Source organism: Scyliorhinus canicula, chromosome 6 (genome assembly GCF_902713615.1).
Source record: "Scyliorhinus canicula chromosome 6, sScyCan1.1, whole genome shotgun sequence".
In the NCBI taxonomy this organism is placed as follows: domain Eukaryota; kingdom Metazoa; phylum Chordata; class Chondrichthyes; order Carcharhiniformes; family Scyliorhinidae; genus Scyliorhinus; species Scyliorhinus canicula.
In genome coordinates, this window is record NC_052151.1 from 71319259 (window position 1) to 71343862 (window position 24604).

The 24604-nt window shown below is 39.6% G+C and overlaps 1 protein-coding gene across 4 annotated transcripts in view; it reads right to left on the minus strand.

Annotated features, from left to right (window-relative positions):
* The window catches only part of LOC119967228 (transcription factor AP-2-beta-like), a 46699-nt gene that overhangs the window by 16313 nt on the left and 5782 nt on the right, over positions 1-24604 (minus strand). For all 4 annotated transcript variants that reach the window (XM_038799471.1, XM_038799472.1, XM_038799473.1 and 1 more), the window contains exon 3: positions 16581-16641. In XM_038799471.1, the coding sequence (XP_038655399.1) occupies positions 16581-16641 (61 nt within the window). The remainder of the gene's footprint in view (positions 1-16580; positions 16642-24604) is intronic.

The window sequence follows — 24604 nt, forward strand, 5'->3', positions numbered from 1 at the left end:
CCCCCCCCCCCCCCCACTCGACCACCCCACCGCGACCAGCTCCAGCATCGACAGCATTTTGCCTTCACGTCGACATTGCAAAGCTTTCCGGTTAAATCTCACTCATTTCAATCCGACTGCAATATTGCAGTGACGGACGGTCACCAGATCCGCCCATTTGTTAACGTGTTCCATCGTCAAATTACTTTCACCGCCCCCCCCCCCCCCCTCCCATCCCCCGACCACATGAAGGGCAGCCACGGTACGTCTTGTCAAAGAACCTCGACACAGGAAGTGGAGCTAGTTCAATATAATGGGCCTGTCTTTCATTTGTCCAGTGAGGCGAAATACATGAACACTTTTAACAAGAAAAAGTTTGCTCGAAAGTTGAAAACAAAAACTAATGCACACTTCAGAAGAGCTTTTGGCCACTGGCGAAAGATGAGTGATTATAGTTGAATTCCACTGCACTTCCTATTTTGTTCGGTTTACGGTGTATCGCGAAACATAATTCATGTAATTGTCATAATTTCCTGTCTGGTTTGTCCAGAATGCTCAGATCTTTCGCCACGTCATGCTAAAATCCCACATGAAACATTAATACTTGTGAATCTATATAACCTATTGGCGACAGACTCCATGGATTTGCAGAAAATCCTGAATCCATCAGATGATTCCCAAGCTTGCTAAAACTAATTGCAAAACATTACTGTCCTAATGCAAACTGGCTTCGGTCACTTTATCGGCTCTTAGCCTCTTAAGATGTATCTTACTTTAGCGAGAACTTTAACATTGACATATATACACGGGTATGTTAGTCTTAGCATTTCCAGTCAGCTATTCCTAGATCAAAAGTGAAAAGTATAGGTTACGGTTTAAATCTTCAATGTGCTGAAGATTATGACAGCTGAGAGCTTCGTGAATCACCTCGATATTGTAATATCCCGCAACCGCGAACCATTGTTATTAACGGGGCAGTACATATGCCCACATTAGAAACGAATATAGATTTCTAGCCGCAATAATCTGTCCGTCTATCAGTGTATGTCTTGTCGTATTTTTTTTAACGAAACGACTGACTGATACTAGATCAGTAAACACATAGGTACAGGTATTGTTCAGATCAGTAAATACATAAGTATAGATATTGTCTAGACAAGTAAATATAAAGTATAGATAATGTCTAGATCAGTAAATACACCAGTATAGTTATTATCTAGATCAATAAATACACAAGTACAGATATTGTCTGGATCAGTAAATACAAGGTATATTGTCTGGGTCAGTAGATACACAAGTATAGGAATTGTCTAGATCAATAAATGCACACATATAGATATTGTCTAGATCAGTAAATACATACGTATAGGTATAACCTAGACCAGTAGGTACACAAGGATAGATATTGTCTAGATCAGTAAATATACTAGTACAGATATTGTCCAGATCAGTAAATACATAAGTATAGATACTGTCTGGACCAGTAAATTCACCAGTTTAGAGATTGCCTCTATCAGGAAATACACAAGTATAGATATTGCCTAGGGCATTAAATATACAACTATAGATATAGCCTAGACCAGCTAATACCCCAGTATAGATATTGCCTAGACTAGTAAATATACAAATATGGATATTGCCTAGACCAGTCAATATACAAATATAGATATTGTCTAGATCAGTAAATACACTAGTATAGATATTGTTCCGATGGGTAACTACACAATTATAGATATTGTCTCGATCAGTAAATACACAAGTATAGATATTGTCTAGATCAGTAAATACACTAGTATAAATATTGTCCAGATCAGTAAATACACAATTAGAGATGTTGCCTAGACCAGTAAGTACACCAGCATTGATATTGTCTAGATCAGTAAATACACGAGTATAGATATTGCCTGGATCTGTAAATACACTAATAGAAATATTGTCTGTACTAGTAATGGGCAAGTCTGGATATAGCCTAGACCAGTAAGTACACCAGTATTGATATTGTCCAGGTCAGTAAATACACTCGTATAGATATTGCCTACATCTGTAAATACACTAGGATAGATGTTGCCTAGACCAGTAAATATACAGATATAGAGATATCTCAGACCAGTAAATACACTGGTATAGAGCCCTGATCAGTAAATAGACTAGTATAGATATTGCTCAGATGAGCAAATATACAACTTTCGATATGGCCTAGACCAATAAATACACCAGTATAGATATTTCCCAGAGCAGTAAATATACAACTATATATACCGTGGGGCCTCACGGTAGCATGGTGGTTAGCATCAATGCTTCACAGCTCCAGGGTCCCAGGTTCGATTCCCGGCTGGGTCACTGTCTGTGTGGAGTCTGCGCGTCCTCCCCGTGTGTGCGTGGGTTTCCTCCGGGTGCTCCGGTTTCCTCCCACAGTCCAAAGATGTGCGGGTTAGGTGGATTGGCCATGCTAAATTGCCCGTAGTGTAAGGTTAATGGGGGGATTGTTGGGTTACGGGTATACGGGTTACGTGGGTTAAGTAGGGTGAGCATTGCTCGGCACAACATCGAGGGCCGAAGGGCCTGTTCTGTGCTGTACTGTTCTGTGCTGTACTGTTCTATATCGCCTAGACCAGTAAATACACAAGCATAGACAGAGTCTCGATCAGCAGGTACACAAGTATAGATATTGTGAGCAGTTTTGTGTCCCGTATCTAAGAGAGGAATTGCTGGTCTTGGAAAGGGTCCAGAGGAGGTTCACAAGAATGATCCCTGGAATAAATAGCTTATCATACGAGGAGCGGTTGATGATCATAGGTCTGTACTCATTGGAGTTTAGAGGAGGGGGGGCGGGGGGACCTTAACGAAATTTACAGGATACTCCGAGGGCTGGATAGAGTGGACGTGGAGAGGATGTTTTCACTTGTAGGAAAAGCTAAAACAAGAGGGCACATCCTTAGACTGAATGGATGATCCTTTAAAACAGAGATAAGGAGGAATTTATTGAGCCAGAGGGTGGGGGAAACTGTGGAACTCTTCGCCATAGAAGGTTTTGGAGGCCAAATCACAGAGTGTCTTTAAGTTAGATGTAAGTTGGTTATTGACTAATAACGGAGTCAGTGGTTATTCAGAGAAGGCAGGAGAATGGGGATGAGAAAAATATCAACCATGATTGAATGGTGGAGCAGACTTGATGGGCTGAGTGGCCTAATTCAGTTCCTATGTCTTATAATGTTATGGTCTTATGTCTGGGTCAGTAAATACATAAGTATAGATAATGTCTAGATCAGTAAATACACCAGTATAGATATTGTCTCTATCAATAAATACACAAGTATAGATATTGTCTAGATCAGTAAATACACCAATATATATATTGTCTGGATAATAAATGCACAATTATGGATATTGTCTAGGTAAGTAAATACACTGGTATAGATATTGTCTAAATCAATGAATATATTAGTATAGATAGTCTAGATCAGTAAATACACAAGTATAGATATGATCCAGATCAGTAAATACAGAAGTATAGATATTATCTAGAACAATAAATACACTAGTATAGGTAGGATCTAGATCAGTAAACACACAAGTATAGATATTGTCAAGCTCAGTAAATACAGAAGTATAGATATTGCCTAGATCAGTAAATACACCAGTACAGCTATTGTCTAGATCAGTAAATATACCAGTATAGATATGATCTAGATCATTAAATACAAATGTATAGATAGTGCCGAGATCAGGAATTCCACCTGTATTGATATTGTCTAGATCAGTTAATACACTAGTATAGATATGATCTAGACCAATAAATACACCATTATAGACATTGCCTGGATTGGTAAATACACACGTATAGATCTGGCCTCGGTACTAAACACTATCCTCCCAACAGTTTTCAGTGTGTGCAGTGAAATATAAACCACTGAGCAGCGGCACTTTCAATCATATTTATTAAAGTCTTGTAATATCACTGTGCTAATTTAGCCTTGGAAATATCTCGAAGGCATATTTTCATGTTAATTTCTTTTACAGATCATCAATATGGAAAATAATACTTGCTTCATTTGTTAATAATTATGAACAGATTGTGCTTTGAAACATAATTCTGCAACGAGCTTGATAGCGTTCAAACGACTAGAGGAAATCGCAAACCAATGACCGTGACAAAAACGCAGCTTGAAGCCTTCAATTCCTTACGTGTTCAGAATGTTCAGCCTCACATCTTCAGTGTGATTTCGTAATGCAATGTGTAAATATGTTGCAAGTGTACATGCAATTGTTATGGAAGTTAATGTATTAATAATAACCGTGAATAGGCGCGCATTTAATGTAGCTAACCTAATCCGTGCTTAATTTTAACTGCAAACAATACAGTATAGTAAACACGCGCTTCTATTCAACAGCAATCCTAATTCAGCTATTTTCGTCAGCGATTATTAGCTTTTACCCGCACGTCCAGAAACTGCCTTGGCAACTAATATTTCCTTAGTTAGTAATCAAGAATGCCCTTTATCCACGGCAAAGGTTAATGCTAATATGCACTACGCTTGGTGTGTGAATGCATATCTTAAGTTAAACCATCTAACTGGATGTACATTTCGTTGTCCAATACGCTAACAATAGGACACATCTGCCAATGGGGAAGTGCTTGCCGCTATTGATATGGCTAACGTTTAACCTGAAATGAAACTTTTAAAAAAATACTTAGACAAATGTTTTAAGTTACTTGTCTCTGTTCTTCTTGAGTTGAAATGTCGATTACCACATATGCCTGTACAATGCAGTACATCTATCCATTCATCTGTAGCTTTGTTAAATGCCCCGTCGATCAAATGTAAAAATATGCAAGTATTTCAGTGACTGCAATAGCCATTCTACGGTATACCGTGGCCATTAAGATAACCCCATATAAAAATATTCAAGGTTCGGTTTATGAGAGCTTTCTCCCATTGCTTTGTTTGATTTTAACTGACTAATGTAGCACAACATTACCATTTTCACTTTATTGATTGTTCATTGACCAGACCCTGCAAATCATATTTTGCCTCCCTCTGTCAATTCATATTAGCAAAAACATTTTAAACACCTCCCATTATGAACATATTGAAATCAAGAGTGCGTTTTAATGTTAGCCGTAATGTCTCTGCTCAGACAGGAGCCACGGTCCCTGAGTACTGTATTAATAGCTCAACAGGGGCTAATACGGAAAATTAGACTTAAACGAGCTCTAGAGATCCCTAAATGAAAGCGTCATTTATCACGCTGGCTACTTTAACTCTCCTCGTTTGCTCTCTCTTCTGGGACCAACTCATTTCCTGTTAAGTAAATTACCTTAAAAAGTGCCAGGCAGCTATTCCCACACAAAATGCGGCACACTGACTCTTGACCATCTCGTTAACCCCACTTTGGAAAGGCAGCCATTCTGTATTTTACAATTAAGTATTAGCTTCCCTCTTTTCTCGGTTGGCCTGAGCTGTATTTAATCCTTAAAATCATGAAATCACTCATCTCTGCAACGAAATGCCTGGAATTTGTTTGAATATAAATAAATTGTCGCGGGGAGAAACTAAAAGTAACAAGGAAGAATTATTAAAGGAACTAAATAATATGTGCTGACAATTTCTATTTGGATTTATTTGAAATGCATTATCTAGGCGCCACATGTTTCAGAATCATTATGGCGATCTTTGCAAATTCTACCCCTGATGTCAAGGTCCTCGAAGGACATTGCTTTGTAGATATCTGCAATCAAATACTGCTCAATATGTCGGTAACAAGCATTTTCAGTTAATTAGAGGCGTAGTTTTTGTTTCTGCCTTCTTTATCGAAAAAAACATTATTTTTTTTAGAAAATCGACATTTATTTAAATTTGGGAATGCTTGTGAACAATTATTCGAATCAATATATTTCAGCGTGCACAGAAAATTTCGGAAACCGAAGTAAATCAACGCCTTTAATATGAAATACTTCTGTATTTAGATATTTATTTGCTGTAGTTTCCAGTTTATAGTTTGCACTCAGCCGAACATACTTTACTAACACATATAGACAAAAGGGCCGTTTTCTAGGTTATGTCTTAAGCAGTGTCGGTGACATGCTGTATGTCTCATGTATCATTACAGAAGACCACTGCTAATATGGTGTCATCTAAACGTGGGAATCAGATAACCATGCCCAATATATAAGGGTTAAATCGCTATGCTAAATAATGAAGTAAATCCATGTTAGAAAATCTAAAATGCCTGCTTCCAAATCATTTACGTTACACACAATTTTAAAGTAACGGGTTTGCAGTTTCAATCTATAGAATTAAATTTTGATCTTCAGCAACGCAAAAGTGAAAAATCCAATTTTGACCGAATGCGTTATTGCAACAAGCGTTTAATATGTATACATAATGACTTAGAATGTGCAACTGGCCAAAAACAGATTTTAAAGTAATGTTAAATTTGTGTAACCCAATCTTGCGTGGAGCCGTTTCCCACACATGCGCAATGGACAGCACAGGAAGTCGGGGTGATGTTGCCACAAGGATCTGGTGTCCTCACGTTGCTAAGCAAACTTGCGTCTTGCAAAGTTGATGCAATTTTGAGTGTTTCCAAAAACAGTTCCATTTCACAGCTAGGATTTTTAATGGTTTCCTTTAAGCTATTGACATTGTGGCGAGTCGCATTTTACACATGTAAATTATTGTTCTTGCTTGACATTTTGGCTTTTACAAGCACTTTAATCAGCAAGTTTGCTAAATGTGCAACCGTTCATTGGCTTGTTAGGAGTGGACTGGAATCGTCTGCACGCGCGATGAAAACATTCAACGTTTACTTCTCTCCATTTTCTTTATAGGTACACATCAAAACCCCAAATAAGGTTTTACAGGTTGCCAGCTAAACGTGGAAAAGTTCTTACTGATGAGCTCACTATAACAATCCTGCAAATTAGAATAGTTTAACATAGTCATAATTAAACACTTTGCTGTTTTTCAACTGTTGTGTTGAACCATAGACGTTTACTGGACAGAAACTACATGTGGACCATCACATCTGAACTGGCATTAGCTAGATTGATCCGAAATCTAAGCGCACTGCCTTCTTCCTCCCACAGGGTTGTATCATCCTCTGCTTTTGATACTTATCCAATTTCCCTCCGCCCAACCACTTCCTGTGGCAAAACATTCCAAACTCCAAGAGTCCTCTGTAAACACTTATTTTCCAAACACCTCCCGTCATATCTCATTAACAATTTTAAATTGATGCCCCTCAACACTGAGTGGATACCCAACGAAAAGAACATTTCCTTAATCACTCAAAGGTCTTCATAATTCTAAACAAAATGTCTAGTAAATTCTTGCCTGGCTTTCCTGATCTGGTGCAAATAATACAGTGTGATCAATTTATGCAAGGGTTCTCTGGATCATCCACTGAAACTTCGGTGGAGAATTATCTAAACTATGGAAGAGTTGTATAAACAGACATTTGTACTGCTTCTCTGGGATTTCAACCGACTTTCTGCCAAAGTGATGGTACAAGAATGTCTGCAGGATTTTAACCCCGAACGAATCCCCAACTTCTCAAAATTCCCCAGAGAATGATAGTTTTCAGGTATAATTCTAATGAATCCAGGCTGTACACTTTCTATAGCCTTTGTTGCAATAGTTAGAAGTCTTATAACACCAGGTTAAAATCCAACGGGTTAGTTTCGAATCATTAGCTTTCAGAGCACTGCTCCTTCTTCAGGTGAATCCTTCCTCAGGTGAATTGTTGCAATAGAGCATGCACGGTAGCATTGTGGATAGCACAAATGCTTAACAGCTCCAGGATCCCAGGTTCAATTTTGGCTTGGGTCACTGTCGGTGCGAAGTCTGCACATCCTCCCCATGTGTGTGTGGGTTTCCTCCGGGTGCTCCGGTTAACTCCCACAGTCCAAAGATGTGCAGGTTAGGTGGATTGGCCAAGATAAATTGCCCAAAGTGTCCAAAATTGCCCTTAGTGTTGGGTGGGGTTACTGGGTTATGGGGATAGGGTGGAGGTGTTGACCTTGGGTCGGGTGCTCTTTCCAAGAGCCGGTGCAGATTCGATGGGCCCAGTGGCCTCCTTCTGCACTGTAAATTCTATGAAATGACTATAAACATTATTGTAACTATGCCCTAACCAATGTTACATCTTCACTGTGTAGTATAAACCTCTATTTGTAAAGTCCAGCATTTATGGTATTTTTTATTGTGACTTGTCTACCTGCAATGCCACTTTCAGGGAAATATCTATTAGAACTTGAGGTCCCTCTCTTTACCTGTATGTTCCTGCTAAGTACATATCAGATTCCGTGTTTATCCTCACATTTTGTAAATCCTATGCTTAACTCTTTTAAATTGCACCTAACCCTGGACGTCGTTCTTCTTAACTGTCCATGTCTACATTGCTAAACCTTTAAAGTTTGTGTCACCAGCAAGTTTTGAGATTGTGTCGTAGAAATGTGATCTAATTTGACCTTTTACAGCTCAAAAATGTGTGCATTGAACACCAATTATAACCCCCACAGTTGCCTGAAAAACATCCAACCAAATATTGGAAAAGGCCATTTTTCAAGACTTCATGCAGGTAGTTAGTCAGATGCTTTGCATAGGCTAATGTGGAATCTAATACTTATTTTAGAAACTTACTACAAAATTGGCCTGCTCTGCTCAGGCTTTGCCGATGTGGATGCAGACTAGCATACCATCCCGTACCAGCCTCCCCGAACAGGCGCCGGAATGTGGCGACTAGGGGCTTTTCACAGTAACTTCATTTGAAGCCTACTTGTGACAATAAGCGATTTTCATTTCATTTTTCATTTCATATTGTAAAATCCAAAAAGATAAATAGATTTTCTTTCAAGTTTGCAAACAGGAGCACAACTCCTGGGGAATGCTGTCTGTGTATAATTGGTTCGCTCCTATTCCTTGCCCTCTGGCACATATTTGAGAACCACTGCTGGTGAGTCAGGTGGCCTGAAATTGGATCTCACAATGTGGGCCAAGTTGACTCTGGAGCTGCAACAGACATTGGCTCTTCAGCCAAAATGTTAAGGTGAAACCTTGAGGAGAATATTCAGATGGCTTCTTCGGCCAATAACTACAGGCATGTGCAACACACATCCTACCTGATTCACACTGAAGACAACCAATTTATCCCATTATATTGCACACCTATTCCCCATATTTGTTGAATACAAATGGTGGGATAGCAAGCCTTACATCCATATATGCAAACACACACAGATAGATGATTTTGGAAGCAGATCAGATGTAATTGTAACATTACATTGATATATTAAGTGAATGGACACAACTGTGGCAAATTGATTTCAGTTTAGACAAATGTGAGGTCATCCAGTTTGGATGTAAAAAGGATAGAACAGGGTAATTTATAAATTGTTAAAGTGGGAGTGGGAGCTCAAACAGGTTTTTGGGCCCAGGTACACAGATCATGAGCAGAAACTAATCAAAAAGGCATACTGGTCTTTATCTCTAGAGGATTAGAATAGAGGGGGGTAGAAATCATGTTTCAGCAATACAAAACCCTGATTAGATCAAATTTGAAGCAAAGAACAAAGAAACGTACACCACCGGAACAGGCCCTTCGGCCCTCCAAGCCTGCGCCGACCATGCTGCCCGTCTATACTAAAATCTTCGACACTTCCGGGATCCGTGTCCCTCTATTCCCATCCTATTCATGTATTTGTCAAGACGCCCCTTGAACATCACTATCGTCCCTGCTTTCACCACCTCCTCCGGCAGCGAGTTCCAGGCACCCACTACCCTCTGTGTGAAATACTTGCCTCATACATCTCCTCTAAACCTTGCCACTCGCACCTTAAACCTATACCTCCTAGTAATTGACCCCTCTACCCTGGTAGAAAGCCTCTGACTATCCCCTCATAATTTTGTAGACCTCGATCAGGTCGCTCTTCAACCTTCGTCGTTCCAGTGAAAACAAACTGAGTTTATTCAACCTCTCATAATAGCTAATGCCCTCCATACCAAGCAACATCCTGCTAAATCTCCTCTGCATCCTCTCTAATGCCTCCACTTCCTTCTGGTAGTGTGTGACAAGAATTGAACACTATACTCCAAGTGTGACCTAACTAAGGTTCTATACAGCTGCAACATGTCTTGCCAATTTTTATACCCAGTGCCCTGGCCAATGAAGGCAAGCATGCTGTATGCCTTCTTGACTACCTTCTCCACCTGTGTTGGACCTTTCAGTGACCTGTGGACCTCTATACCTAGATCTCTCTGACTGTCAATACTCTTGAGGGTTCTACCATTCACTGTATATTCCGTACCTGTATTACACCTTCCAAAATGCAGTACCTCACATTTGTAGCACTGTGAGCTGGTCTAGGCACCACATATGTGGAAGGATATATTGGCCTTAGAGGGAATGATCCCTGAGCTCTAGGGGTTACATTAAGAGGCAATATTACATTAACTAGTGTTATATATCCTGGCATTTAGAAGGATGAGAGTGATTTATAAAATTTTTCAAAACGTTAAGGGGAATAGATAGAGAAGATTGGGAGAAAATACTTCAATCTTTTAGGGAACAACAGACTAGGAAGAAGTCTAAAAATCGGGTCAACGTTTTCTGGACTGAAATCAGGAAATATTTCTTCATGCAGAGAATAGTCAAGAGTTTGGAATTTTCTTCCATTGATGACATTTGCTTTTCGTACAATTGGTCATTTCATAACGGTTATTGACAGATTCTTGTGAACTACAAATATGAATTGATATGGAGCAAAGACAGTTATGTGGAGTTAGGTCGTATAGCAACCTTAATTGCAATTAAGGGGCCAAATTGTCCCTCCTGTTCCTGTCTTCATATGTTTTCTTCTACCTCAAATCTAAATCATCTTCATAGACTGAGAACAAAACTATTCAGCAATGGTTTCTGTATTATACCACTTTCAAACCTTTCCCAATCTTTCATTCTCTCCATCATTCAAACTCTGTACATCTTGCTACACGCTCCTCATGCACTGGATCTTATTTTTTTGAACAAACCATTTCTATGAGACCTCATGTGATGTCTCCCAACAATCCAAATAGAGTAAATTGATTTAATTTGTTTTATTTATCCAACCGGGCTCCTTCAAAAATTATGAATCAAAACTCGCTTTTCACAAGTTGGTGCCAGGCCTCTGTCGTGAACCTATGCATCCTCATTTTATCATATATGACGGATACTTGGGCAGCACGGTGGCCTAGTGGTTAGCACAACCGCCTCACGGCGCTGAGGTCCCAGGTTCGATCCCGGCTCTGGGTCACTGTCCGTGTGGAGTTTGCACATTCTCCCCATGTCTGCGTGGGTTTCGCCCCCACAACCCAAAAATGTGCAGAGTAGGTGGATTGGCCACGCTAAATTGCCTCTTAATTGGAAAAAATAATTGGCTAATCTAAATTTATTTTTAAAAAAATATAGGACGGATACTAATGCTGGCATTCCAAACTTAATTGGGGGGTGGGCACTAAATGGGAATCATGTTTCTCCTGCCGGTTGTGTACCCTTACACATTGGGCGGAGTGTATAATCATCAGCTGATCTGTTGTTGTCCGTCTGAAACCGCGAACAAAGTTGAAAGTTCTCCCTTGAGTTCGGCCAGAACTGATGTTAGACTTAACTATCATACAGTCGCCACTTTACCCTTCTCTTCAATTCTAAATGTGTGTTAGATTGTCTACTGCCCCGCCCAATGGTGCATATTATATATTCAAGAAAGATTCAAAATATATCAACAAAGATTTGCTTCCCCTTGTTTTTAACATCCTCTATGGTAGATGCTATTATGGCCCAATAGTCATGGTAACCTTAATTCCGCTTATTTTTTCATACTACTGATTACTTTTCCATCAATGTATCGATCATCTTTCATATTCTCCACCAATATATTTGTACGGTTACTCCACCACATGTAAAAAAATATATATACTTTATATCTCAGTAATAAATAAATACATAATCTTTATTGTCACAAATAGGCTTACACTAACACTGCAATGAAATTACTGTGAAAAGCCCCTAGTCGCCACATTCCAGCGCCTGTTTGGGTACTCAGAGGGGGAATTCAGAATTCTCAGCCAATACGGGAATTGAACCCACGCTGCTGACCTTGTTCTGGATCACAAACCAGCTGTCTAGCTCACTGTGCTAAATCAGCCCCCATTAACAATAACTCAACTCCGTCTTCATCCTCAACAATAAGGCTTGGCCCTGTACATTTCTGTGCCTCATATTTTACTATTCAAATGCACATACCCGATTTATTAATTATTTTCACTTTGTGTACAAGTGTTTCCTCCTATTCCCACCTTAGTCTTCCAAAGCTCTTCATCTTATCAAATGGCGGGGTAGTTCTGGGAAGGGGGGAGGGGGGATGCCGAAGGGCCTATTACTGCTCCTAATTCCTACGTTCGTATATACCTCCTCTCCCAGTATTCATATTCTGCATGGCCATCTTTAACATTGTAAACGCAGCTTGACCAGTTAAAATTCCAGTTTTGAGGAGCTCGGGGTGTGGGGTATCTGTCACCACCGTTTAGCGATTTGGTCGTGTGTAAAAACTTAACGCAATAAGTGCAATCTGTATCAGTTTCTTTGCAGCTTCTTCCGTTGATTTTATTTGCTTCGATTTAATTTTAATTTCTCTGTTTATCAGCGAAAGTGATGCACGCTGTGGTTTTCTAAGAAGAGATTTTTAGCATCAATAATCCAGTCATCCCGTGTCCCTGTTGTGACTGATTTGCTATCTTAAACTGGAACTTGCTAAACACAGGGAAAGGGAACTCAGCAAAGTCCTGACTCAAGCAGGGGATTTGCCTCGATATTTCAAATCTGCAAATAAACATTTATGGGGTGATTGCGATGAGATGCACATGCACGAGTAAGATCTTATGACATTTAAAAAAACTTAGCAAGGGGGACAAAGCAGAACGTACGATTGCCAAATGAAGGTACAACGAGGAAATAATATTTACTTTTGTACAGCTGTCTCAATATTATGTCAGTTTAGATGCAACACTCCCTTTAATGGTATGGTCCTAGATAAAAACTCAAGTAACAAATACAATCAATATATTTGCGACAAATCGTGCAGACTTGCTCTCAACCTGCGGGACCGCGAAGTCATGTTTTGTTTTGAAGACCCTTGTGTCGTCAATGTTAAGTTAATGGCATCCACTGGAATGGGGTGGGGAATGATTTGAAGCCCTCCCGGCAGAAAATAATATAACCATATATTTGCTTGTGTGGAAAATGCCAACTAGTCTGTTAACCCCATCCACGCCGAGAGTTAAAATTACCTTAAATTGTTGCATGTGAAATAGTAGCAAAATAGTGTATTGCAGAAACACATTATACCGTGCAGTCAGGAAACTGATTGGTACTTATTTTTGGAAATCGTGAAAAAAAGACGAGGTTGGTCGTTCCAAAATTCAACTCACTCCTGCATGAAAAATAACAGCCTGCGGTGAACTTTGCAGGATTTTGTATTTGCATTGCTTTTAATTTTGCAAACGATGGTTGGTCATCGTTGCCAGTTAGCTAACCTTTCTTTCGGGGTTACACGTAACCTTTACGGCAAACCAAGTTGGTTGTCGCTCTTGTCATTTTGTGAGAAACAAAAAAAACTCAACTTTGCCAGGGACAATGATTAACAAGACGGTTCCAGTACGTGTCAAGGAGGAAGCTGTTTTACTGGTAATGACCTGCACTTGTAGAGTTAATGGCAAAAGGAAAACTAACTCTGGAAGAACTTAATAGCCGTAATAATTCACAGCTGTTGTTTTGTTACTTTTCTGGGACAGTTGGATTGAGTTACACATTTTAGGAATGTATTAGAGAGAATGTGGAAAAGATTCACGAAGATGGTTCCAGGGATGAACAATTCAGTTCCGTAAACAGATTGGAGAAGTTGGGACTGTTTTGCTCTGGGAACAGGATGTTGAAAGGAGTTTTGTCAGAAGTATTCAAAATCATGCGGAGTCTGGATAGGTGGAAGAGGAGAAACGGTTCCCATTTGTGGAAGGATTGAGAACAAGAGGCCACAGATTTAAGCAATTGGCAAAAGAAGCAATGGCGACATGGAGAAAAACTAATCCACGCAGTGAGGTGTTAGGATCTAAGATGTACTGCCTGAGAGTGTGTGGTGGAGACAGGCTCAACGGAGGCTTTCAGAGAGAACTGGACCATTGGCAGAATTGGGAGAATACAGGGTCACAGCGAGAAAGCTGGGGAGTGACACGAGGTACAAACACGGAAAGCCGAATGGCTCTCGACTGTTTTGTAGCCATTCTGTGGTTCAAATAAACATTCCAGTGTTGATAAATTAGAATCATACTAAGAATGGAAAAGACATATTAAATAAATCTATTCGTGCTTCCCAAGATCTTCCTTGTAGCTTATTGGTAGCAAACGAGAGTATTGGGGAAAGATTAGACTGGGGTGGATATATTGTGGGCCCGGCTATAATTTCATGACTTTCATATTTAAATGTCAGTTTTAAAGGCAGTGGTCGAAGTGCTTTTCTTAAATTCCCAGCCTTTTTAAAGAGAAGCCTTCACCGTGAAGCTGACTTTAAAGCGTTTACCTTCACGAGTTATATTCGTCTCAGTGAAAAGGAAGAGGAGCCAGAGATTGCAGAATCTTAGTTTATTCGATTTTTTTTCTAAAATGTGGCATTTTCTTTGAACATCCGCAAGGACTGATGGGTCCTGTGAACTTCGCCCGGGAAAATGTAGGCAGGCGCCTTACACGCTAACTAAGCGGACACAAGCTCTCCCGTCGCTTTGTAAAGAGCCAATGGCGCCGGGACGGATATGCCATCTCTTTATATTCACCTGGTGACGTGACAGCTGCGAACAAGCACTTTCTGTCCCCTGTGTCTGTATTTTTTTTAATAACCTGCTGATGGAGATTAGAGCAGGCTGGTCGGTCAAACGTGGAGAAAATAGAAAGCTGGGCTGTGCACGGTTCACGGAGCTTGCATTGGGATAGCAAGGTGCAGGGAATGTCAAAACAATCACAACACATCAGCACAGGTTACCACACACAGGCAGCAACACAAAAGCGGGGCGCGCGACCAAATGGAAGCAACACTCCCGCCGGTAACCCAGTGCAGAAGAGTAGTGAGGAAAATGACGTGTGGGGCGGGTGGTGGAACACAAGCACAGGGTATAAACTGGCGCTGAACGCATGGGTACAAGCAGGAACTGTCTGCACCACCCGTACAATTAAACACAACACTGTAATCATTACACCATCAAAGAAGGAACGACAGACAACCCTTGAACACAACTTGGACAAGAGAATATAATAAAGCAGAAAACCATCATCTGTATACGCAGCCAGCACAACCAGCTTCTAATACCAGAATCAACAATGGCAAACGTTCCAGCAAGGACCAACACGTCACTTACAACACTGCGTGAAGTATAAAGCAAAATCATCTCAAGAGACGTTAAGGGAGAAGGAGGTGGCCAACATAAGGTCTTCGACAAAGGTCCACAGTGACAACATCGAGTTTAAATATATATATTACTAGTATGTATTTTCTACACAAAAAAATGACATATTTGGTTACACCGACCATTCTTTGAGTCAGATTCGTGTTGTTTTCAATCTTAATTCGGAAATGCAAGGATTAAGTTAGTCTGAAAAGAGCAAAGCTCCAGCCATCTCTGCATTTCCACTCTGATTTGATCTACCATTGATAAATGATGACGGGACTAACATTGTCATTGCGTTTATCTGATGAACGTCTACCTCCCTGACTGTCCATTTGTCTATCCATCTATTTCACTGTCCAGTCCTTCCATCCCTCCTTCCGTCCGCCAGCACATCTTTCCACTGATCCATTTATCTGGCCATCAATTTATCCATCTATTTGTAAACTGTTCTCTGTAAATTGTAGTTTATTTCTGAGGTCTAACATTTGCCTGGAAACGTTTACAGTCCAAATCTTAAATTGTACTTTCACACCATGTTTTATTATTAAACCGAAGGGTGGTTACTCAATAAATGTTTCTAATTTTCTTAGGTACATAGTGAGGAATGGAGAGTTAAAAAGTGGATGGCAGTACTTGCAATATTAGATAATTAGAATAATTTACAGGAAATGTTAATCTCTAGAGAGGCTGGCTTAAGACACATTGTAAACATGATCTCAGAAATCTGTCGTGTTCTCTTGCATACTATCTGCATGTCACACATATTCATGCCAATGCATTCTGCTCCACTCCCCTAAAATATTAGTTGACAATTCTTGTATGACTACCCATGGCCCGTCCCTCAAATCCAGAAAAGTGCCTCGGAACTGGAAGCAAATATATTGACCAGAGAACTTGGGTATTCAAATTACAGGCCGTGACGTATTTGGATGAAACACCAACACGTTTAAATAACCTCAAAGATAAATAATCTTAGATGGATTTCTAAGCCACTCGATTTAGTGGACAATTTTGATATAAGGTTGGACATATAATATTCATATTTAAGCAGGTTCGGACTATGGTTAGTGGAATACATAATGAGACTGCGCAATTTAACCATCCATTACAATTCATTTTCACATTCCATACCCTTTTTAATGACAGATTGGTCCAATAAACTCATGCCCGTAGTACCCGTGTCATCCAAAGCCTGTTAATATAAAAAAAAACAGTTAGGGTCATATCACTATTCAAATTGACTTGATATTAAACAGTCATGTATATAAATCAAGTTCAATCGAACTCGACAATCTGCTATTTCCATTTATATTACCTGGTTGGAGGTTTATTATTCTAAGAAAAAATTACCAGAGGAAATCAAATTCGCCAGAATTACATATTATCAGAAAATACGCTGTCCAAACATCTGGGGCCCGCGACGTATTTGTTAATTATCGCGTAGAATGCAGAGAAGCACGCAAAGAAAAAAAAACATATATATTTACCCGAAAGGTACATTTTATTCATGCACATATGTAAATACTTATGGAATGACACACAGCTATATCATCCGCTCTTATGGCAGCTGTATGCATATATAGATGGTGCTACTGTAAAGTTCATGATATGGCGATGCGATTCCTATAGAATTCTGCGTGGCCTGGTATGTTTTATGATAGCACCGCAAATAAACATTGGCATCCTTCCGATGTGAATGGTAGAAATGAATGTAAAGGAGCAAACAATGACACTGTTATTTTAGCATTGAAAAGAACTTCAATCAAGCAGGCGATATTTTAGACGTTTGTCAACAAGAATGCAGCAATCGGCTGACAATGGGCCCTCCGGCCAATTTGAAAAGGGCGTTTTGTTTCGCGAGAAACTTATCTGGAAACTTTTTAGAAATGACTGTGTGCTTCATTGATCCTGTTGGAACAAGGCAGAGCAGAATCTTGCCACATCCTTAACTGAACCATGATCCTGAAAGTGCGCATTTGGATTTTTGATATGTTTTGTGCTCAGATGCGTGTGATCATTTGACCATGAAAGTCAGATAGTTGATGTCATATGACAAGCACGATTATTTCTGAACTGATTAGTTTGTTTTTGTTCCAATTATCGCCACCCACATTAGATAAGCAAAATAATGACACTAACGGAATGATATGTTCTTTGAGTGATCAGGGATGCTTTGTTAATTGGTTTATCCATGGCTGTACGCTCAGTGCAGCATTGAAAAATTCAAATGTTCTGTTATTGGGAAAACAGTGCTTCTATGAAAAAATGAAATGAAATGAAAATCGGTTATTGTCAGGAGTAGGCTTCAATTAAGTTACTGTGAAAAGACCCTAGTCGCCACATTCCGGTGCCTGTCCGGGGAGGCTGATACGGGAATCGAACCGTGCTGCTGGCCTGCTTGGTCTGCTTTAAAAGCCAGCGATTTAGCTCAGTGAGCTAAACCAGCCCCTCTGTTCTACCTGAACAGCTGCCATCCATACAAATGTAAAGCCTTATTTATAATTTCAACTCAAACAGTTGGAACAATCTGTCCAAAATGAAAGGATGAGGTAGAAGGCAAAATGATACTGAATATTAGCCAGCAATATTTTCAAAAAGAGAATTGCCTCCACCGTACAAATTTAAGACGTATTAAGCAAGTGCCTTCCCCGAGTCCTTCAGCTATCTCCAATTGCGTTTTAATTTTTGAACTTAACTTTGTCTTTATTTACTCAACCCTTTATTGACGCCATGTTGTTTTTACCCTGCGTATTTAATGTTGGCCGAATGGTTATGCTGGTCCGGGGTTTCTGGTATACAATCGGCAGTAATAACCATAGCAACACTTTTACATCTGCACATATACAGATGCTCAGTATATGCAGAAACAAATTGCAAATGCAATTTACTGTGACAGAAATACTCGACGGAAATAAACTTCTACGAGGGCCGTGGTCATATCCACGTGTCTCCCAGACACGTGTTGTCGTCTTTGGCAGACATGAGGCATCGGGGCGGTAGCATGCAAAGTGAGAATAAGATGTAATTGCAGAGAATGCAAAATAGCTCGAGTTGTTAAAAATCGCCGAAATGCAGTCTTGCAACATCATTAGGTATGTTGTGTGAAGTGCGAAGATTTAGTTTCATATTACATCAGTATTATCTTAACATTTAATATACTGGAAGGTGAAATACGGTACACGAATCCCTAACTAATCTTCTTTATGATTTAAGATGGGCCTGATTCTATCTACTTGGCCAATATGTTACCAAACAATTGAGGGGTGGAGGGGTTCTGCAGAGCCAAAAGACAAACAGAATGTTGAGAAGTTTGTGTAGCTAATGAGAAAAGGTCTACTTTGATTTTCTATCTAATTATCACCGCCTGCTGGGTTTTTGTAGAGGATATTCACGCAGCATGTTGGCAGTTAATAGTCACAGAGAGTATCATAAAGATTTAATTAGAAATGCATGCGGAAATGAGGGGGAAACAGCTCACACTTTTAATTACCAGACTCCTTGCTTTAAAGGGATGCGAACAGCGGGATTTTAACAAATTGCGAAAGGAAACGCGTGCACGCTTACAAACAGTTTACTGAACATATCCCCCTTTGCATTTCACCTAATTTTTATTGTTTGCTTTCCTTTGCACGTGGTGTCTGCAGTGGCGCGCGCCCTCTACACTTCAAACAGCTCGCGCTGGAGTGAAGCGAGCGGGGCTCAAATTTTCGAAGCCATAGCGTCCAATTTGCTCACAGCCTGCGTGTGACTGCCTTACATCGACAATTAGTCAGGCTCTGGTGTATGTGCACTTATGTCCGATTTAGCAGCAAGGTCGCCAGTAACCACATGGTGGGCGGCGGGGGGAGGGGCGAAGGGTAACCATTTCACCAGCGGCAAATCCCGCCATGTTACCAACGTTTCAAATGTGGATTTGGAAACTGTCCGAAAAGGCGGCTGGAATTGTGGGATCTCATTTACGGTATTTGCCTACTCTGCTGCAAAAGAAAATCTAATTTCTGAGGTCCGCAGGTGACTCGACAGACAAGATGGCATTGTTATTGAAACAAAAGCCACTGGGTTCACTGGTCCCAACTGAAACCCACAGCTTTCCAGATGAAATATGTTTGGCAATATTTACAGTCTGGATTACACGCAGGCAGACGTAATCATACACTGCCCAAGCGCGATTCACATTCTACACATTAATGGTATATTTAGAGAGTACTTTAAAAACAATCACCTTCTTATTGGGTGAAAATCGCTGATAGGTAAGTGGAAAGTGTGGCAAAGAAGACACTCACTGGTCTGATACCAGATGAGGACGGTGGTTTACACATCTTAAGGAAAGAGCATTCAAAATCCGACAACATTCCTCAACTTGCAACAGGAATTTCTTATTTGTGTTAAAGATCACTTCCCTCCGCTCTTATTAAAAATTGGCGCTGACCCCTTACGAATTATCATGGTGATTATCTTAAGCGGATGGTATTCTTCTTGTCATTTGACAATCGAAATAATACTTATATTCTTCCTCTGTTTTCAAAAAAATATATTTATTCAATTAATCATTGATAAGACGTCTAATCTATTCCAATATAAATGTGATGTTTAGTTTTAAAAAGATTATTATCGCAAAAGACATTTCGCTGAATTAGAAGCAACTTGATCTTAAAGGGCAAAATACATGGTTAGAGATAATCGCAAATAAACCAAGTAAACATCAATCATGTTTCTCATCTTTCCCCTCCTCCTGGGTAAAACATCCATTCACTGAAATTATGATTAATCCTGACTCACTTTAGTGATGTTTTCATTTTCAATTAACCAATAATCCCAAATTTAAAGGCAGCAAACGTATTCGCTCCAAATTACAATTTTATTCGCAAGTGTTCGTCCTTTTTTTCTTCAAAATAATGTTTTTTTTAAAAAAAAAGTGTCTACAGCGATGTGTTGTACGAAAGGTCCAGTTAGTTTGTTGCCTTCCAAGGCGTCGATGTCCAGCAAATCGGAGCAAAGTAAAGCTCTTGCTTTGGGGAAGAAGGTAAATAAATAGGGAAGATGTAAAAAGGTTGCTTTAAAAGAAAAGTAAAAATCAGAGGACCGCTTAGCCTTTGATTTCTCATTTCCCTTTCTTCTCAGTGCTATGTTCATAGATGTACAACTTTGAGAGTGCTCCAGTAACTCACATAGTCACTGACACTCAAACTTTTTGGCCCATTATGTGCCTGATCACCGCGAGCTTTTCGAGACATTTGAAGGTTTTATTTGTGTACCTCTCCCCTATATTCCTGGTCTCTCCGAGCACTTTACCAACTAAACGAGGCCACAATAAACTCAACAGTGATCAGGAATGTGACATTCTATTTAACCCCCAGTTACTCGCGTTATTTACGAGTAGGCATTGAGCACATTGCATTTTTAAAGAGGATAAGGAAAGGTAATACTCTGCTGAGGTGAATTGTTTAATAATGAGCAAGGTTTCACATGGGCTCAGAATGCACAAAAAAAATCAAAAACATGACGAATTTAACTATTTATGGAGAGAGCTCCGTAGCCATTATTAAAACATTCTTTCAGGTTGAAAGGGATTACATCGCTTCCAATAATCTGACATTTCATGGGATTTCCCAGGTGGACGTTCCGATTATATTTTTTGCCATGCATTTTGATTAACGAAACATAAACCCTTTACTTAAAACAAATTATTCCGTTTAAATATTAAGCTACCCCATTTCCAATATGTCAAGGCCGAAAATCCATACTATTATCATTGAAAATGCCATCGATTTGGTTGGTTGAAATGGGTTAATAATTGCTCTCTCGCCATGCTCCTAAACGTTCAATGTGGCTTGCGTATTGATAATATTTTTAAATAACATCAGTTCCGTTTTATGACTTGTCGCCTAATGATAATAAAGGCGAATGCTGATCGAACGGAAATGGATGGATTAGAAGTGCAATTAAGAAGTTGAGCATTTGTGCCAAAATAAATGTTAGTGAATGAGTCTCATTTTGCACCATATGATTGCAAGCGCTTTGACTAGAATTTGTCAAAAGAGCAAGGAGAGTAGCAAATAATTAAAAGGGAAATGTGAGGACTCTGGTGTGAATTGAATAAACATTCATTAACATTCTCGGTTTCAGATTTCTAATGTTACCGGCAGATACATGCACAAAGAAGGGCAAGAAGACTACACTGAAACAATGCAGCGCTTCCTATGAATACGCATTCCTTGCGGGACCAGCTGCACGGTAGTATTTTTGATACAGATGGGGAGTGTATTTTGATATTGTCCCACTCCGCAAACCGACAGATTTGAACAATTGCCTCCTATAATTACCAAGGACACTTCCCCTTTACTTGAAAGCCTCTCGCTAATCGTAAAATATCAACTCCACCCCAAATACTCCATGTTTTCTCCAGAATCTCTCGGCTCTAATTAGCTTTTCCCCCTCCCAATGTTCTATTCGATAAATTAAACCCTCGTTGGGATGTGGCCGTCTACATAATCGAGACTTTTCCTCGTTCAATGAAAGCGACCTCCCCTTCTGAGTTAGCAGTAATCAACAAATTGACTCGCAAATAATGAGCTGCTCTCGTTTGTATTAAACATTGTGCTGAACCTTAGACATAGATTTTGGGAACTGCTTCCTTATTTAAGTTCGCGTTTCAAGGTAGTTATTAAAGTTTGGAGTTCCCTGTGTCGGTTGAACTGTTATGGTAATTGCCCGATATATATTCATTTCAGATCAATTCTGCCCTGGATAACACGTATTTTATTCAACTGGACATGTGAAATGTGAACTTCCATTCTGCTCACACTGGCTGTGACCATACGGCTCAATTTATCTCATAATGAATGGACTTTGCTGCAAATGAATGCTTAAGGGATCAATCGACGCTGGCACCATGGCAAATTATCTTCCTGATGCTGTGAAGTTCAGTCCTTACGCAACAGAATATCACCTTAGTTTCAAAAAGAATGACATTAAAATATTGATTTGAGATGTGTACAGGTATCAATGTGGCATCTCCCGTGATTAAATTCAGAGTTGACGCTAATCGTCCTGAAGTGAAATCGTAAAACCATAATATAACTACGGAAAGCGCGCCGAGGCACTGATGTATCGCATGCATAATTTTAAATGTGCAAAAACATAGCTATGACAAATTGCTTGGGCCTCTCATAATAATGCAGTGGATGAATAAGTGCGTGGTTAAATGGTAGTCTTTCGGTAGTTAAAGCATGCAGCTACAAGCCTACTCGTGCTTGTGCAGTCTGTCCCCTGCTGAAACGCGAACACGCGCGCACACAAAATGTCTCGGCCAAGACAGCCATACAATAAGTGATCTTCATAGGCCGTGCTTTGAAGCTATCAATAAATCTGCATCATCGCCTCAATCGCTCAGACAGCAGCAGCTACCAAGTGAATCAGCTATAGGACAGATGTCCAAAACGACCTGAAATTTGTCCCCTGTGAACATTTGGAAGTGATAATATTCTTCTTGCATAAATCAGTGCGGCATTTAACAAGCTCCATTCTTCTTACCACTTCATCTTACTGAAATTGATGCAGTAACAATAGAAAAGAAGGCGCTACATTCCCAACCTATACTGACCACCGAGAACAGCACATGGGCCAAAGCAGTCACAAGCTATAAGGTTATTTTGTGAAACTTAGTGAAGTTATGATTTGGTGGTGGGTTATTTACATGTTACTTCAGTGAAACAAATGTATATTTCATGGAAGGCAAGGTCGTGCCTATCCAGTGAATTGTCTCCTATCCGAATGTTCATATTGGGAGAACTAAATGAAACGATCAGGCGCCAAAGCTGCAAGCGAATCGCAACTCAGGCGACATCTGAATAGCGGGCTGATCAAAAACTTAAAATTCAAGCCGATTCAAAGATTTATGTTCAGTAATAAACCATGCTGTTGTCAACACCTATGAACACGCAATGATTGCTGATTTTTTTAAGGAACTGTATACACGCCTTACATCAGCCAATTGTGAATTAAGAATTAAATGTGTACGGAATCCTTTTAGTTCTTAACCGTGTCCAAATATTACAAGACGCTACACACATCATCGTTATAGTGAAAGTGCAATCGCTAACCGCAGCGGCCATCTTTGTTTATGAGTAAGTGCGTGTTGTTTAATAAACCATGTTTCCATTTTTAAAATTAATTAAGAATTATTCAAGCTTCAATTGCTTATAATATTCCCAAATTGGATATGTTTATTATGCATGTACCAATCTCCAAAAGCTTGCGATCCTTTCAGACACATATAGGAAATCCATTGATCAAATAGGACACATGAATAGGACTCAATACACAAGGCACAGCCTCTCCCTGGTTAAATTAAAGTAACAATCTTCAGACGGTTGCCCTATATATTCTCTATTGTTTCCAAATTCCACATATCTACACAGAATAAACTAACTTCCATTTATTCAAAAGGGACATAGGAGAATCAATAACAACGATAAACCAGATAGTACTCTTTCTTGAATGATATTCCGAAGTAACAGTACACCAGATCAAGTCCAGTAGTGCATATGTGGTGTGTTTAATGTACAACTCACTCTTGCCACACATCCCTATATATCACACCTTAGTAACAACTTTGTTGTCTTTTAATTTCACAAGAAACCTAATTCTAATTGTACAACCACTTTTTTTATTGCATTTATTTACTATACAATCGATTCCACCGAAATAAATTGAGATAACAATTAGATGCACCGAATCGTTTTACTGCAGTTAAATGCACATCAGAAAATGGTGTTATGGATCACCATTATTCATATTCCAATCTGATTTCCTCTCTGGGGGCTAGTTCTGATAAGCGAAGACAATTTTGTGGCCGGCAGATTAGATATTTAACAGAAACGTGTTCTGTACTGATGACAGTGGAAACTACATTCATGAACTACATTGTAATTTGTAAAGATACCCTTATCATTTGCACCTTGCTCTGGGTTTTGGAGGCTGCTCTCCTAATGGAGTGAGGCTTGCCCTGAAATGTGTTCATAATATTGTCCCATATATTATCTTCGTAACCTAACAAAGTGCCAATCAATCCCTTCTCAAGGCGTCAAACAGGGAAAGCTCATAGTTTCAATCGCTATAATTTTGCAGTACTTTCAAATTTGAGTTAACAATTT